An 18468-nucleotide genomic window follows, 5' to 3' on the forward strand; every position below is an offset into this window, starting at 1 on the left:
TGGTTCCTCCCTCCAAGACAAGAAGACTTTGTACCTTTTATCCAACTGAAGCCATTGCCCCCAGTGGATTTTACACATTCACAAATATATTTATGATGCCTCATTAGCCTGGCATGATGAATAAGCCCCATCAATCAACATTTATTTTACTAGATTTAACTGCTATTACCCTTGAGTTGAAAAGGAAATGAAGAAAAAACTGGAGGCTTGTAGGAGCTGCTCGCCCAAGGGCTTTGTTAAGGGTGAAGGGGGAAAAAAAAAAGGAATAGAATCATTTAGGACTTTAAATATTGAGTCCAAGTGTTCCCCAGCACTGCCAAGGCCACCACTAACCCATGTCCCCAAGTGTCACATCCACATGGCTTTTTAAATCCCTCCAGGGACAGTGACTCAGCCACTTCCTGGGCAGCCTGTGCCAATGCCTGATAACCCTTTTGTTTTGTTTCTCTGTTTTGATCAGGGAACAAGAATTACTCATCTGCTGTAATTATTCTTGTTAACAGCTACACCTTCCAGCAGGGTAAGGGCAGAAGGTGCTGTGAGTTTCAGATCTCCACCAAGAGAGCTGGAAGTGATGAGCTTCTACTCACTTGGCAAGAGCTGAGGTGACAGGAATCGGTGACGTTGTTGTTCTTCGTGTGCCACTGTCAGTGCCACGTAAATCACCAGCAGAAGTGCCAGTGGTGTGAAATTTTAGATGAGCACTGACTGGGGAAGGGGAGCAGGAACCCTGAGCTAAACCCTGGTGCTGCAGCTGGCAGAAATTGTGCTGAGATTTAGCACAGGACTTGGGTTTCAGCAGAGAAACCACAGCCTCGATCAGCTCTAAGATTAAAATATATTTATTTCCAGAGCCTGTACATGCACATGCCTGTGTGTGTATGCCTTTAAAGATAAACCAGCAAGCAGACAGATGTTGATTCATGGAGAGTTAGAATTAAAATAGCCTCCTTGCTGATTACACCATTCAGCAGAGGCTGCTTTGTCCTATTTGATGTTATTTTTTCATTGCTGAATGCTACGACGCCGTCTCATCTCCAAGGTCCTTTAACACCATGTTCATAATGCCACAAAGGTACTAATTGACCAGAACATTCCAGTGTGTATATCAAGGCTTCCACCATGCAAAAATAGCAACATAAATAGCTGGGTTTGCCTGTGCCATCTATCTGTAGGTAGATAGCTATAATCCCCAAATCTCTCTATATCCCAATCCCTCTGTCTTATCTCCAAAACAATACTGAAAAACCCCGCGACCAACCATGCTTATATTATGCCATATTAAAAGCTCAGCAGAATTTCATTAAACAGCTACATTTGCTTTGTTCGGGATTACAAACACAGATCTTCTCCCTCTTTCTGGCAATCCATAACCCAAGATATTTGGCACTCTATCAACAATTCCAGACTTGGAGGGATTATAGATGTGCTGACAGTTAAAGGGAGCTAGAGTTCCCTGCCTCAGATAGATAAGTAGCATGTACTCTTTGATAAGTGCTATCAGAGCCTCATTCTGACAGGAATTCCTCCACGATGCCACTAAATCTTGCACCGTGAAGCTCATTAAAGGCGCTGCCATTTGTCCCAGCAGAGCCTGAACTCCCCTGTCACCAGGAAATATATTCCATTATTTCCTCCCCCCAATTACATACACACTGCTTGATATTCCAGATTTAGAATACGTTCAGGGGGCTGAGAGGGAGTGAAGGGGGAAGAAGGAAGGCTTTTGCAGGAGCACAGAGATCCAGCCCCTGTGCTTAATCTGGTGAGCTGTCAGACAAAGCTGTCCGGGGGCTTTGTGTCAGAGGGATGAGCTGAGCACCACAACAAAAATTCCACTGTTTGCAAACATTTCATCCCCATCCTTTGCACTGGGTTGCTCTGTTGAAACGAGGAGTTTTCTGGAGAAACCTGGGTAAAATCTCAGCTCTTTAGTTGCAGTGATTCCTCCCCGTGCCAGGTTTTTGCAACATCATTACCCACACACAGAGCACGGGGATCTCAGCCAGCTCCATTCACATCTAAGTTGACTGAACATTTTTATTTTTTTTTTTTTTTCCTACAGGAATATCACGATGATAGGCTCTGCAGAATGTGGTCAGGCTCGTGCTCACTTCACTGGATGCTACACCATCACCAAATCCATTCTGAAATCTCTTCTTGCCTTCCAGATAACTGGGAAAAATAGCAGAGCTCCAGCAGCAGGAGCCTTGCTGTACGTGTAATGAAGATCCAGGATCAAACATCTCGACGGATTCTCTTAAAATAAGCGTATTATAATTTCCTAGATTATTACCTGCCAAAGCTCAGTGGGTGGGCTCTGGAGGCCTACGCTGTCAGGAATCCCAGGTTCTTAGAATCCTGTCATATCTGTCTGCATCCACCCCCTCAGTGTTTCCAGTTTCCCTTCTTCTGCTTCTCAAAGTAATTCCCTTGGTATCTGTCACATTAAGATATTGGGATACAGCCTTCCCACTGCACTTTTGGATTCCAGCTGAACCTGACTGTCAACTTCACTGACAGAAAGTGAGTACAACCTCCTCCAGTGCCTTCAGATTAATTTGCCTTGAGCTAATGGAAGTCAATTTCTAATTTCAACCCTTAATTGTGATCAATAGGGCTTGAATGAAACTTATCCAGACAAACAGGGAGAGGAACTGATAGGCAGAATCCATATCCAATGTGGGCATTTAGGATTGTGTACCAGCCAGACTGGATCCTTCAGGTTTGGGTGTTTTTTTCAGAAGCAGGGAGATGACAGCTCAGGGTTATCACAGGAGCAAATCCAGTGAAGTTAAAGAGTAAATGGGTTTAGAGTCACACAGATTGTCACTGGTTTTTGCATAAATGGACATTCCATCAGGTGCCTCACACTCTTTACTGGGAGGGCTCTGTTCCCTGCAGGTGGGGAGGCCTAAATCCTGACTGAACCATCATCTCTCCCTCACTTTTACTCTAAATCACCTCAGAGCATGGACAGCTTATTCCAGTTCCTGCAGCTTTCCCTGAGACACAATGAAGAGGGAAACATCACAATTCTCCTGCATTCTTAATTCAGAACAAAGACCCACCCCAAGACCTTGCACAGACACACACTAACACATCATTTAACCAGTTCTGTATTTTTAACAAGCTCCCATTCAGGTCATTTTCAACTCAGAAAACTCATTTGATTTGACTGATGGCTCACAGGCAAGTTGTTGGCTACAGACAAAAGCTGTTCTAAACAGGTCTGTGCATTTTTGTGCTTTTTTTTTTTTTTTTTTTCCTATTATTGACACCATGGCCAATATTTTGCAGAGACAAAATAAACAGAACGATATTTTCAAGCCTGATATCAAGGGCAACACTCCCCAAAGTGCTTTTGTTCACGCTGCCATTTTTTCAGGAACTTCCCCAGTTTGTTGTTCCCACCCAGTGTTATGATGAGGGCAACAATTTTAGACACTTGAGTGTTAAAATTTCCTTATCATGTCACTTCCCCTTGCTCTAAGTGAGACTGGCAGCTTGGATTTGCTACTCGTGCTCTGTAGTAGTTCTGTCCTCTTTCCACAGATAGTACTACAATGGTTTTATAACTCCACACAGGGAGCAGCAGTAAAAAATGTCAGTAAAATTAATCAGCCTTGTAGCTCTGTTAAAAAATCCTGCCTTATCATGCAGATATTTTGGTTTTTTCTCAGACTGTGGTTACAATAAATGAATAATGATCCTTTTTAAGTGAATGCAGAGAGAGGCATCATCCTCATACAATTGAGTGCGTTCACACAACAGAGATGTGTAAACTATCTTTGGATCCAGGAGGTGGAAAAGAACAGATGATTCTGTGGAGCAGAATAATACTTGTGGGATGTTTTCTTCTACAGGATATCCCGGCACGTGGGCTGGAGCATGGAATTGGGGGAGTTACAAATATACTCCATATACTGTATAAATATACCTACTACTGCAAAATCCTGATTTTGACATTAGGTCAACACATCACTCCACACCTCAGCTCTGCCAGCAACCAGCAGAAAGCCATTTCCCTTACAGGAGAGAAGGAAGAAATTTAATAATTACCAATTTCTCTTAGATGTCAGAAAGAACAAATCTACTCATTTCTGCCAATCCCATCCAAATTGGTGTAAATTCATCAGCACCACATTCAGGGGTAACTTGCCATGAAAGTGTCCTTCTGTTTGTTATGAGATTTCTAAAATATGAGGAATTCTTATTTCCCATGTATAAAACAAGAATAGGGACTGGTAGAGAACCATTTATCTTTTCTAAATCTAAATAGATTTATCTTTCCAAGCTACTCCTGGAAACATAAAAGCTTCTATAGTTGGTTAGACCACAGAAACACTGAATGAACAAGACAATTTGGAGGATCTGTTTACCTTGTTAAACTTCCTTTGTAATGGAAGTAACAGGCAAAAGAGAAGGGTGAAACTTGAGAAAGATGACAATTCCATAAATCCATAGTTATGATATTTCAGCTGTTGCCCTACAGCTAAATCATTGAATAAATAAGGGAGCGTGGCTGGGGAAAAGGTGCAGTTTTCCTCAAGGAATCAAACAGAAAATCCAATTTCTCACCGTGCAGAGGGAGGAGGGAGTGCTGTATTTGTATCGATTTCAGCTGTCCAGCCTCTAACTGGAAGGGATTGGGTGATTAGGTGCAATCAGTGTTTTGCTGGGAGGTTTAAACACAGCCTGTTTAGAGAAGGTGACTGAAGTGAACATCCTGACAGTTCCTTTTAATTGTTTGAGCTGATCCAATGCTTCAGGTCTAATTACTCTCACAATTTTATTTTTTAAATTATTTTAAATTCATACTGTGTCTATTACATTTTCTCATTCTGCCCCTTTATTCCCAAAGTGTTAATTTGTGACTTCTATGTCTGCTGGAAAACAATCCCACTGAAATTTCAGATTGTTCTTTTTCTAAGGAAACTTTCCAAGCTCCTCGATTGCAGAGTAAAACTCTAAAATGTTTCCAAATACATTTTTCAGAAGCAAACCCAACACCAGAGTTTCCTCTCAATTATTTTAAATTTACATCAGTTGTATCATTTTGAGCTAAGTTGTGATACAAGTGATTACTCAGTTTGGCACCACTTTCTATTTCACCTTTTCTTTTGCATATTCCTGGTTTAGGAATTTTTATGGCATTTTAAAATGCCATTTTTATATGGGACTTTTCTGGAGGCACAAGGAAAGCACTTGTCAAACAAAACTCCCAACTGGATTTGTATTTGTAGCAGCAGCACAATATAATTATAATTTTATTTATAACTACAGAAATGAAAACTTTGTCATGGAACGAGCAGAGGGTGGGGAGAAAAGATTAAGAATGAAAAGGATTTTTTTTTCAGTGGAGAAGAGTTTTTGAATGTTAACTTTTAAACCAAAAGTGACTCAGTCTTTTCTCTTTTTTTCCCCTATAAATTTTTCCAACCTCCTGCCCTGCTTTATGTATTTATCCTTCCCTTTTCCTAGAGAAGTAAAACAAATCATCTTCCTTAAAAATAAAGGATAAATATAGAGTAAATTAATTAACTCAGCTCTGAGACATAAGGGTTTATGAAACTGGAGGATGTGTTAGTTTATTCTTGGATTTAAAAGCAGCAATTTTTGAGGGTCACATCCTGTGCCTTTTTATTTAGCCCAAACTTCCTTTGACAGAAGTTGGAAGTCCCTGACATGCAAAAAAAAATGCGGATTAACCTCCACAGACACTCTGTGGCATTTCCCTGGAACTCTCCAGGTTTATTGTTACTCCCAGGGTTTAACAGCTCTGAATGTTTTCTGTTCTGGCTGCCAGACAGCCACAGGCAAAACGAGCCCTGTCACACCTCGAACGCCACTGAAAGGAGACTGCTGAATTATTTTATCAGTCTTTTCCAAAAAAACCTTCCACTGCAGCCTGAAACAGCTCCCTGAAAAGCATCTGGAGCTGGATATTAATAGCAAACCCCCCATGAAAGCAGGAGCATGAGAAAGCACCAGGGCTGTCTCTAAATTAAAGTAAAAACACAATCCTGATACCTGCAGGGATGTCAAGGTACAAACCCAGCTCTGTGTAATAACCAACTTCAGCTCAGGAGGAAAAAAAAAAAAAAATAAAAATTGAGGAGTTTCTCTATTTTGCAAACTCCTTTCACAGGCTGACAATGATTCTCTCAGGAATGAATGGGTGGGTCACTTGGGTTTGTGGTGTTATTTATTTAACTCTTTCTTCCTCTTTCTGTTCTGTACCTTTAATGAGCTGGGTTTCATGTCTTTACAAATATAAAGCAGAACTTCCTCAAAGGGCTTTCCTTCTTCTTCTTTCTGTATTTCCTCAACAGATGTTCTTTGTTATCTCTGTTTCAGAAAAATAATAAATAAAAAAAAATGGCTTCCCCACAAGGTGTAAATTTCAGATTTAATATTTTAGGTTACAACCTTTGTTTTTTTTCCTGTTAAGATGCACAGACAGAGCATGGAACCAGGAGTTGCACAAATCCATCAGTTTTCAGAGAACACTAAATTAAATTGAAGAGTTTTCAGTATGTTAATGCAAAACTAGCTTTTTATTAAGTCACATATTTCGTAATGTATAATATATATATATCTTGTAATTGGTTTCTTAAAGCTATTTAATATAGAATTACATTAACAGAAATGAAAGAAGAGTTGTTTTAAAGAATGATAATCTAAATATTTAGAGCTCATCACTTTCTGCATTAAATTTTTAACCAACTAGGATGAATTTAGAAGTATTTCTCAGATTTATTGTATTCTACTCTATTTATTCCCTGTTGACAAACCTTTCCACTTGCATCTCCCAAGACACAGGAAGAGTTTGTAAAATCTGGGTGAGGAGAGAAATATTTTTAGGATATTTAATAGTTTTGTAGAATAAACTATATTTTTTTTCTCTAATCCCCAGAGCCAGATTTAGAACTTTGTGGCTTGGCTCTTGTTTTTGGAGATGACTTTATTGCATGTCACGGACAGCACCAACACTTAGGAAAACAAAGTGAACGTGAATTGTGGGGTGCTAAACCAAAAGTATCCAAAAGCCAAAAAAAACAAAACAAAACAAAAAAAATTTCTCTAAAATCAGCATACAATGTAATTAGTGAGATTTGAAGCATTCTGTATGATCATTTTGGGTCATTCCTAACCAGCCAAACTCAGAGATGTTGACAGCAAGGAGGAAAGTATTTCAAATATAAGGGCAGGAGTCACTTAATGCAGGCTCAGCTCCTCCCCAGCCTGGACACACATCCCAGAACTTGCAGCTGCTTCTCCCTCTCATCCCAGAGGGAATTGCACCACTTTTACACACCGGTGACTCTCACTCTCTGTTTGTACAGAAGACAATTATTTCCATTGATTTACACAGTTTGTGCCACTGAGGTAAAAGGTTAAAAGCTCACACTTCTGTTTTATCAATGTTCATTTCTACTGGGGGCACTTTCACCAACAATTCATTTCAGGTTAGGACCAATTAATTTTCTTATGGAATCTGATGCTTTGGATATTTTAAAATTTGAACTTTTTGGAGTGCCAAGAAGAGGAAAGGTTAATTTCATGTCACACCAGGTAGATCCCTCTCTCTCTCTGAGGAGCAAACTCAGTGAGAAAGCAGAACTAAGAACAACCCAACACCCCCGTGCTCTGCAAGCACCAAGTGCCTCTGTTCCTCTAATCCCCAGAAATATTGAGCTTTTGACTTATTAACAAATATTTAGGGTTTTTAGCCAGCTTTTCAGAAGAAAGTGGTAATAATAAGAGAGCTGAGAGGATAAACTCATTTTAGACAGGGACCTTTATAAATAAATAAATGAATGAATTAAATAATATTTCCTCGTACACAGCAATGAGATGACAGAATGACACTACTTATAGGAAAAACTTGGAAAAGCTTTAGTTTAAAATATATGTAATGCTGTGTACCTTTAGTTTATAACTTTCTAAATTCCTACTTTTTATCCAGGTTGGAATTTCAGATAATTTATCACAGTTGGGTCCAGAGTTTACAATAGAACTGAACATTTCCCTGAATTTTCAGGTGATCTATTACACACTAACAACCCAAAACATCTCATTTTTTTAATATTTATTTCATTGAGAAAAACAAAATAACAAAAAAAAATTTATTGAATCCTCAGCTAGAGCATGGGGCTTTCATCCTTGCAGAACTTTAGGACTGAGAGGAACAGAATCACTGTGGTAGATAATTAATTTAAGATACAGAGCAGTGTGTGTGTAACACTAACGAGGAACAACTCACCACCTTCATTTCAATTCTCTGAACCTCAGTAAGAAGGTCATAGCCCGAGGTGAAAGGAACAGCCCTGGAGACAGTGCCAAGAAGTTAAAATGCCAAGGGGCTATTTTTACATGCTGTTTCTATTATTAGTTGCACCGTGTGGAAGTAAAGAGATTAGGAAAAAGTCACATTCTCAAACCAGAGAAAGTACACAAATTCTTTGCTGTAAATGAAGAGCAGAAAGAAACTAAAATGGAAAAACTCTTAGGTGTGATTTAACAGGCTTTACTGGATCATCAAAGGCCAGCAAAAATAGCTCCAAAATGAGAAAATCAAGGAGCTGTCCACAATTTTACCCAAATAATCAAATATTCTTGTGATTACAGTTCCCCACTCCAGGTTTGTGTGCACCCAAGCCCATTTTCCCCATGATCAAAGTTGTAATCCAGCCCCAGAGTGCACAGAGAGTTCAGGGCTGGGAGCAGCACCACAGCTCCAAATGCTGCTCCGGTTACTCAATCATTTCTTGCCCTCAGCTGTTTTCCATCCAATACAAACATAAACTGAGGTAATCCTGCAATCTGGTTAACTTGTTTAACTTCTGTATTAATTATAGAAGTACCCAAGGGCAGCTATTTCCCACGCACTCCTAATTTATGGCTCTGATGATTACTTCTTTATAAAATGTCTTATTAAAGGCGGGTTAATGTTGTTTCTTCCTAATGAAGTACAAAGGCACGGCAGAAATGTTTCTGTGAAACAAGTCCACGGTCTGCAATCATTTTTATCTAATCACCAGTGTGTTATAACAACAAGAATCTGGAATATTTGGTTAGCAATTGAGATTTCAGCCAATCCAAACAGAAGGCCCTGAAGTACAACTTGTAGTAAAGGCCATTAAAAACAGTGTCGTGGGTTCTTAACATGTCAAACACACACATATTGTCCAGGCTACATTTGTTTTTATAATCATTTGCATTACATAATTGTGATTGCATTGCGTAAGAGTCTCTCTTGCAGCATGCTTCAAAGAACATCTAATGTTTTTAAACTGCTAACTAACTCCATTTCATCCCAGTTCTCACATGTCTTTCCTAGACAGCGAGGAGAAAACAAACCAAAAAAAAAAAAAAAAAACAACAAAAGAGCAGGAGCCAAACAACGGGAAGAAAGAAAATGGTGTGGGAACAGCCAGAGAATATTTCAGAGCACCAAATATAGGAATAAATAGTTTTCTCATTATCTGTGTTCTGCATGCCCTGTTGCTTTTGCTTTTAATGTGATCATGTAAGCAATTTAGCCCGACAACAGAAATGAATGAGAGCGAACATCTCTGACACAGCAGCCAAGGCACTGGAGCTTCTGCTCACAGAATGCAAAGCAAAAGAAAAGTTTAAACTTCTGTGAAAAGAGCCACAACTGAGTTCTTCAAAGAACAGGTGGAAAAATAACTCTGCCACTGTTGAAAGGCAATTACAATGAGGGATTTTTAGGATAAGAATGTTCTATGCAAGAATTACCAAACAAACTCTGCAGAGGAATGAAGCTCATCACATCCAAAAGTTAAGAGTCAAAAGAAGTTCCACTTGATGGCCAATAAGATTTTAGTTTCAAGAGTGCTTGTATAAGGCCCCAAAAATAAAAAAAGGTGTTAGAACAGATCTAATTCTTCAGTCAGTTTTATTCAAAAGCAAACAGCTTCATTTAGGAGGAACAGATTCTGTGCAAATTGCTCTTGGGTCAAAAAAAAAAAAAATCTTGGTGTGAAAAGCTCCTAACAACATTAATTCCCTCTAATGTGTTGTACTACCAGCAACGTTCATTGAAATAAAAGCACTGGAATGAATATATTTCCATAATCTATTCACTAAGAATGATTTTTTTAACGCTATGTAAAGCGACTTCCAAGCATAGTGCTTGAAAAACTCAGCATCCTTTTAAATCATAAAGTAGGAAGTTTTGAAATGTCACCTTATATATCAACCATTACAAAATGTAAATCTGCTATTTAGATGGCTCATTTGAGCTGATATTCCTTTTTTTTTTCTTTTTTTTTTTCAAAATGAGCATCAAAATATTTGATTTCCTTCAGTATTTTTAAAAGCGTGGGAGGATGAGCTGAGTGTGCCTTAGAGACAACAAGAAGAATCCCTCAGTGTGTAGAGAGTCAGTTGTGTTTGGGAAATGTTTATTTCTAAACAACACCTATTTGTAGGTTATTGTGATTTCCAGGCTAAAGGGGGTGAAATGTGTGTGCCATGATGTTGGGAAAGATGAATCAGGGAAACCTTATAAATATGATTGCTTAGCAAAAGATTCTGAAAATATGAAACTTGTAATTGAAATGAAAGTGTACTTTGAGTTGTAGGATACCAAGTCTTAGTTGCTGTATAAACTGAAGACAACAGCCTGGCCAGCTGAAGGAGAATCCCTTTGGATTGAACAAGACCTTTCTGCTGCCTGAGGGATCCAAAGGTCAATGTAGCAAAACAGAAAAGTCTAAAGAGTCGTTTTTAGAGTTTAAAATATAACACATGGTAATGTAGTAGTTCTTACAGGCTGTATGTAGATTCTATAGGGTTTTGTGTCTTGTATTGGTTGGTCACTGTAAATTAAAATATTCATCACAAAAGGAGATAGAATGGATTGAAACCTGGACCTCGCTCTCTCTCTCTTCATGCTCTAGTCCTTGGTTTTCCCCCTCTCTGCTCTTCTCTTCTCTCTTCCCCCTGCACTCTGACCCCTGCCACATTTCTCTAGCTCTCTCCCCTCTTCTTGCCAGCTTACCCTCTTGCTCTCTCTCGTTCTCTCTTTGGCACTCCCCTCCAGCCCAGGCTGGTGGCTGAAGGGAAAGCCCTTTCTACCCACGACCCTTGCAATAAACCCACATATTCTAGAATATCTCAGGTTTGCAGAGTACCTTGTCCCTGTAAGTCACGGATGCTTCTACACCATGACATCACCAGAATATGGGCTCTTGTCAAGAGTGACAAGGCACTACCTACAGAGGCTCTTGACTTTCCTGTGGGGTGGTTTAGGATCCTCCACAGGGGAACACCAGGATTTCCAACACCACAATCCCCTGGGTGTGATGTCAGCATCCTCTGCCTCGCCCAGACAGCTCAGCATCCACCCCTGGAGGGGATTCCTCAGCTGGGAGGGGCCCTGGGAGATGTTGCTATTTACACCACAATGACACAAAGACTGACTTCAGAAGGCTGAAAAAGTCACTTTTTCTATTCTCGGGAAGTCTCTTCCCTTTTATACCATTCTACACAGACCAATTGGATTGTGACAAGAGGACAAACCTCTTTAATCACACTGCCCAGACCAGAGGGGCATCAAGAGAAGCCCCTCCTAAGGAAAGAATGTAAACCTGTCTCTTGTTTACAGAAAACTCCCTGGGAAAGGAATTTCAGAAAACCAAAACATCTCAGTCACGAACCGGGGCTACAATTAACACAGCCACAGCCTGGGGGTGGGAAATCTGAGACTGGTTTGGGTTGAGAGGGAACTTAAAGATCATCCAGTGTCACCTCTGCCATGAGCAGGGACAATTTCCACTATCCCAGGTGCTCAAAGCTCCATCCAACCTGGCCTTGGACATTTCCAAGGATTCAGGAGCAGCCACAGCTTCTCTGGGCACCCTCACAGGGAACAATTCCTTCCTGACATCTAATCCAAACCTAGATTACACTAAATATTCCTAATGTGGAGTTCTAAACTGAATGTTCTCTATCCAATCTCATTAATCAGAGAAAATGCCCCAGCCAGGTGCAGCCAATATCTCCTCCTGTCATTCATTGTGGGCACAGGCCAACATTATCATTCCTATTGTAAAACCTCACAAAAGATGATGAAAAAAAGGCTCCGTGTTAAAAAGGATGCGATGACTTTTTTTGTTGTTGTTGTTGGTCCTTGTGATTAATATTAGACGTGGCAAGTAGTTAATTATATTTCTTAAAAGGGCTTTGAGATTGCAATCAATAGAATTGATTATAAAAGACGAATTATGAAGGAGTAAAACATCACAGCCCATTTAATGTGATGCTAAGAAAGCTCATCCAGCATCATCTATAAATTTCACCTTAAAGTGACAAAAGTACCAGCTTTCATGTGACAGGGGTTTAGAGAGCAAGTTAAAAACATGTATATCTGCTATTTAAAGGGAGCAAATTCCATCTCTCCACTCAACAGAGATGGAGATGGCAGAAAGAACAGTTTTCAAGAGTTTATTTTATTTTAAAAAAGGATTTCTGCTCATGGAAAATGACCACGAGAAGTTCTTCTTTAGCTTAACATTGCAAGTTGAGGGGCAAAATTGTTGGGAAAGAAGGGACAGGAAGGACTTATGAATATGATTTTACACAAAACCTCCATTCTCATTTACTGCCCACATTTTACAGAACTCCAGTGTTAAAAGGGTGACCCTACATTGCCTTTTTATTGTAAGCTTATGGAAATCCATAAGCAAAATATATTTCCTCTCTTTACGAGAAAGAAAGGATCAATTAAAAGAACTCACTCCAAATACTGCATTTTATAGGAATCTGAGTGTTCCGTGAATGTTGCACAGTATTCCGTGAGAAATGTAAAAAGACAGTGCTTGGAAGTTTTTCTTTTCATGTTCCAAGTTCAAAATAAGGCTGTTGCAATCCTTAAAATACTCATGTTGTCATCAGGGACTTAGTTAAGCACTTAAGATGACATAACAATAAATTTTAGTTTTATCTTACTTACCACCTTCTGCAAACCCAACACTGGAGAAGCAGGGCAACTTTCAAATGAAATTTGAATTCCTAAATGAACATTTGAAAGCAAAAACGTTCTACCTCCAAAATCACTGAAAATAAACCTGAACTTAGAAATGATACCAACTACATCTATTCCCATCAAAGCTTGGGAAAAAAAAAAAAAAAAAAAAAAAAAAAAAAAAAACCACAACAACAACAACAACAACAACAAAAAAAAAAAAAAACATGTAGCAGCAAGACAAATTTGTTCTTCCTGGTGACACAACTTGTGTCCTCTCTTGGCAAGCACAACTTTGCTGATTTTTGGTTTTTTTTGGAAGTCTTGTCAAGAACCAGCTTTTGGAATGCGTCAGGTTTAATAAAAGTATCAGTAGGAAGAGGAAGAGACCCAGAGCACGATATATAACTTTGTTATACCGAGTTAGTAACTTCTTCCTTTAAAATGAGTCAGGGATCAGGTCTGATTCAGCAGGAGCAAGTGATGGGGTCTCATATTTGATGTTTTAAAGCCTTAGAATGATTGTTTCTACATAGAAATGATGTAAATTATATATTTTTTCTCTTGAATATGGTCTAGCTGCAGGCTGAAAGTTCATTTTGTGATTATCAGCCAATGTTCCAAGGCAATTCCCTTTTGACTATTTTTCTCCATCTAATCCCTCTCTCCTATTGATGGGTTTCATCCTGTGGAGGGTCACTAAGAAAACACACAGTACCAGTTTTGTGGCATTTAGACAGATATGAAGATTACATTAATCTAATTTTCCAAGCATATGTTGCCTCTATGAAAAAAAAAAAAAAAACAACAAAACAAAACCCAAAAAAAGGAACAGGAAACTTCAAAAGGGAATATAAGTCTTTTGGAAAAGAGCAGGAAAAAAAAAATCTCATAAATAAGAACTCTTTGATACTGATCTACACAGTGGCAGGAAAACGTTATATTTTGTCATGATTAGCAATATGTTCTCATTTCTGAAACGGTCTTACTTTCCTCAAAAAAAAAAAAGATCCAAAGCTCTGTGCTTAAAATAGCTGAAAAACAGCTGTTGGATTTTTCACAGCAATGGGTTTTATCTTCATGCTACACAGAATGCAAACCAGTCATTTCACTAATATATAGTTGCAGAAAACATGCCTTCAGAATAGAGTCTCCCCTGCTAATGACAAACCAAGGAAATATTTCCTTTTACAGGAGTTTTCATGTGCTTTTTAAATTAGTTTTTTAATTTATTTTAACGTTTTTGTAACTGTTCGGCACAAGAGCAGCTTTACTCATACACATCAAGTTTCCCACCTCTGGAACCATCTGACCAACTGAACCCTTGGCTGTAAAGGGTGAAAAAAATCTGCTTTTTTGCCTGTTTTTTATAGTCTGGTCACATTTGAAGTTTCTCTGGTGACCGGGGAGTGAACTAAAAACACAGTTACCTTACCTGAAGGATACTTCTGAATATTTGCACTTACCTCAGATTCCACCATCATTCAAGAAAAACCTATTTCAGTTTAGCTCTGTCTTAGGAGTTGTTAGATTCGACTTACAATATTCTAAAATATTTTATTTAAGCCTTTTAGGAAACTATTTTCTTACAACATAATCCCCTGCTGCCTTGATTTTTGAGGTGGACCTTGTTTGTTTTTTTTTTTTTGCCCAGAGAAGGAAGCCTGCATTGATTTCACCACAAACAAAGCCAGGGGATGCCTCATTCAGTGCCCGTCCAAAGATTTATACTGAAGGCTGATACAAACCCAAAGAGCCACAACATGGCAAGAGCTGTCTCTATAAAAAGATTCATCTTAAAAGGTCTATTTTTTTTTTTTCTTATTAATTTCAGCCATGGATATGAGCTTCAGAAATTGGGGAATCTGGGGTATGGGGACAGGCAGAGAGATAAGGGATGGGAGAAGAATTCCAGTTTGAAATAATCTCACAGCTATACTTCAAATAATCTTTTCAAATCATCTGCTCTAAACGTCTAAAACTTTATTCCCTCTAACGCGACTTTGGGATTTCACAAGCCTGTTTAAAAATAACCCGACAAAACACGTCCTAAATAGGGTAGAAGGGACTTGCCTCTCTGCCTCTCTACCACATCCTATGAATGTGCTGCTGTATTCCAGAGACTTTCCAAAGGTGGCGGGGCGAATAGGGAGAGCTTTTGTCCTCTGCAGATATCATTGTGCTGTCCCTACCGTCCAAAAACGCCGAGAGGAGAACTGGATAGAAACACACAGTGCAGTTGTAAAAAAACCCGGTGGTTTTTCTGTTTTTTTTTTTTTTTTTTTTTGTTTTGTTTTGTTTTGTTTTGTTTTGTTTTGTTTTGTTGTTTTTTTTTTGTTTTGTTTTGTTTTGTTTTTTTTTTTTTTTTAATTTATTATTATTATTTTTTTTTGTTTGGGGTTTTTTTTTTCCCCTCTCTTTATTTATATATTTATATATTTATATATTTATATATTTATATATTTATACATTTATATATTTATACATTTATACATTTATTTATTTATTTATTTATTTATATATTTATTTATTTATTTCTGCCACTGAGTAACACCTCTCATTACAATTACCGGCTCAATGGCAGAAAAAGCTCCCCGGTGTGTGCTGTGCAGATTTTTTTCACAGCTTCATTTGTCTCCTCCAACTGTGGCATCAGTTTTTTTAAAAAAGGTTCCTAAAGAATTGCCACTAAACCACCGCTTCTATTTCCAGCCTTCAAAGCCGAGGCTGAGCACAATACAAGGCGCTGGTAACTGATCTTTAGGTTTCAGTCCACAGACTTTCCACACTGGGAATAGATCCCATCTGTTTCCTCTTTATGCAGCAGCCTTTAGAAGAGCACAGATCTGGAAACTGCCTCCGTACAGAGCCCAGTATAGCCGGCTTTCCCCGGCTGACGGCAGAAAAATCCCCATCATTATGGGCAGCTTTCTCCCAGGGTTTTCTACTCCTCTTTTCTCCCCGCTCTGTGAATGCACAGTGTGGTTTTTCTCCATGTGCGGTGGGGTTTTTTTGGAGGGGTGAAGGGGATGCACCGCCTCTCTTTCCTTGCCCCTTTTTCTCTCCCCTTCCCGGCAGAGGTTTCCCCATTCAGCAGCCCTCACAAGGGGGAACATTTCAATATCAAACCCCAGCACAATCAAACCCCCTTTTCCTTGCTTTGGCACCGGAGCGTGAGACATTCCCCCACCGCTCTCTCTCCCCCCCAAGCTGCTCTCCAGACGGACGCTCGTGGCTCTCCCCTGTCCCTTCCCTTCTCCCGTCCCGGCCGGAGGCGAGCACGGACAGCGGGTTCCTGGGGCAGGGCAGGGCAGGGCGCTGTGACCCGGGAATGCCCAGCGCCAACCGAGCCCTGAACTCTTCGGGCTCGGTGACCCCTCCTGGCCTGGCTTCCTTCCCTCAGCCCCACATTGGGGGGTCCTTCAGCCCCACATTGGGGAAGTGTCTCAGCCCCACATGTGGAAGTCCCTCAGCCTCACACTGGGGCTCCTTTTAGCCCCACATTGGGGGCTCCTATTAGCCCTACACTGGGGAGTCCCTCAGTCTCATATGGGAAGTCCTTCCCACATTGGGGAGTCTCTCAGCCCCACATGGGGAAGTGTCTCAGCCCCACATGGGAAAGTCCCTCAGCCCCACACAGGAGGGTCCCTCAGCCCCACACAGGAGGGTCCCTCAGCCCCACACAGGAGGGTCCCTCAGCCTCACCCGGGGGTCCCCCGGCCCCGCGCCCGCCCCGCTGCCCCGGCCCGGCACTCACTACTTGTAGAGCTGCTGCAGGCAGAGGTCCAGGCACTCGCCCTCCACCTCCTCCTCGGTGATGTGCTCCGAGAGCGGCCGGGGCAGCGAGGGCAGCGGCGGGGGCGGCGGCGGCGGGGCGGGCGGCTGGGGGTCTCCGGCATCGCCCTCGCCCCCCTCTCCCTCCTCGGCCTCGGCGGCCGCTCCCGCCTCGCCCCCTGCCCCGGGCTCCTCCTCAGCGTCTCCCGCGGGCTCGGCAGCGGGCGGGGGGGCGGCCGGCTCGGGCTCGGGCTCGGGCTCGGGCTGGGGCTCGGGCTCTGCCCCGAAGGGCCCGCGGAACTCGCCCAGGAACAGCTCGAGGAAGCGGCGGTAGGTCTTCTCCTCCGCGCTGCCGCCGCCGCCGCCGCTGCCGCCGCTGCCCGAGCCGCCCGCGGCCATCGCTTCGCATTCCCGGCCGCCCCGCCGGCGGATCAGCACTGCGCCCGCAGAGAGCTCCCGGCGCCTCCGCCGCCGCCTCCTCCTCCTCCTCCTCCTCCCTCTGTCCTCCCTCCCGCCCGCCGCCTGCGCGCGCGCTCCCGAGCCGGGCCCCGCGGGGCCGCGCACGCCGCGGGGGGGGGGGGGGGGGGGGGGCGCCTGGGCGTCGGGAGCGCGCTCAGCACTGATTTTATTTTATTTTGGGGAGGGGACACGGCGGGGTCCGGGCTCGGGCAGCCCGAGGGGAACGGGGAGGGGAGAGAACGGGAGCGGCGCGGCAGCCGCTGTGCTGTGCTGTGCTGTGCTGGTGGTGGAGATGATGGTGATGAGTCACGCCAAGGCAGCCAGACGCGTAGGTTCCCCTCGCAGGAACCCGCAGGAAACCTGAGCGCAACATCGGCTGTTACCTAATTCCCTGCCTCCTCCTTCGGGGCTTCCCTGGAGCTGCTGCTGCTGCTGCTGGCGGAGGGTGCGCGGGGCCGGGCTCACCCCACCCCACCCCGCCTCGGGGGGCTCGGGTTTGGCACCGGAGGGGGTTTGATGGCCGGGAGGGGGTTTAGTTTAGGGGTTGGGGAGGGATTCCTCGCTGTGAAGGTGGTGAGGCCCCGGCAGAGAAGGTGTGGCTGTCCCGTCCCTGGAGGTGTCCACGGGCAGGCTGGATGGAGCTGGGAATGCCCAGAGGAGAATGTCCCTTCCCATGGCAGGGGTTGGAAGAGATGATCTTTGAGCTCCTTTCCAACCCAAACCGTTCCATTGAGGTGTCAGGGCTGGGCTGGACTCGATGATCTTGAAGGTCTCTGCCTGTTACCCCTGCCCTTAGAGGGGCAACACCTTGTGATGTGGTGCGGACCCTCCCAGAGGACAGCAGGGGCAGCAGGGTCAGACATGGAAAGCTCTTTATTATCTGACTCCAATTCTACTTATATACACTTTGTACAGAGGGCCAAGATTGGCCCAAGGGGGTGACAACCTCCTGACTCCATTGGTCACTGTGACCATCAGTTAAATTCTCTCTCAGAGAACAACTATGCAAAACACACAGATAAATTTTAAGAATACGATATTGTTTACATGAAGCAGCGTGAGAAAGCTGCTGCAAAGACTCAAACACTGGAAATCAAGAAATGCAGGGACGACATCTTCCAACCTCCACATTCTGTGATTCTGTGGTTCTGTGATTCTCTGACTCTCTGATTCCCTGATTCCTCAATTCTGTGATGACCCCCTATGATAAATTCCACATTACACAATACCCGCTC

General features: G+C 42.3%; 1 protein-coding gene across 1 annotated transcript in view; it reads right to left on the reverse strand.

The window, feature by feature from the left end:
- PPM1E (protein phosphatase, Mg2+/Mn2+ dependent 1E) overlaps positions 1–17173 on the reverse strand; it is a gene marked incomplete at its 5' end in the record, with an annotated part of 62517 nt that extends 45344 nt beyond the window's left edge. Inside the window, one exon of the mRNA XM_083874998.1 lies at positions 16758–17173. Coding sequence (XP_083731124.1) covers positions 16758–17173 — 416 coding nt within the window. The remainder of the gene's footprint in view (positions 1–16757) is intronic.
- Positions 17174–18468: the final 1295 nt, after the last annotated feature.

This window comes from Zosterops lateralis (genome assembly GCF_965231275.1).
Source record: "Zosterops lateralis genome assembly, chromosome: 19".
NCBI lineage: Eukaryota > Metazoa > Chordata > Aves > Passeriformes > Zosteropidae > Zosterops > Zosterops lateralis.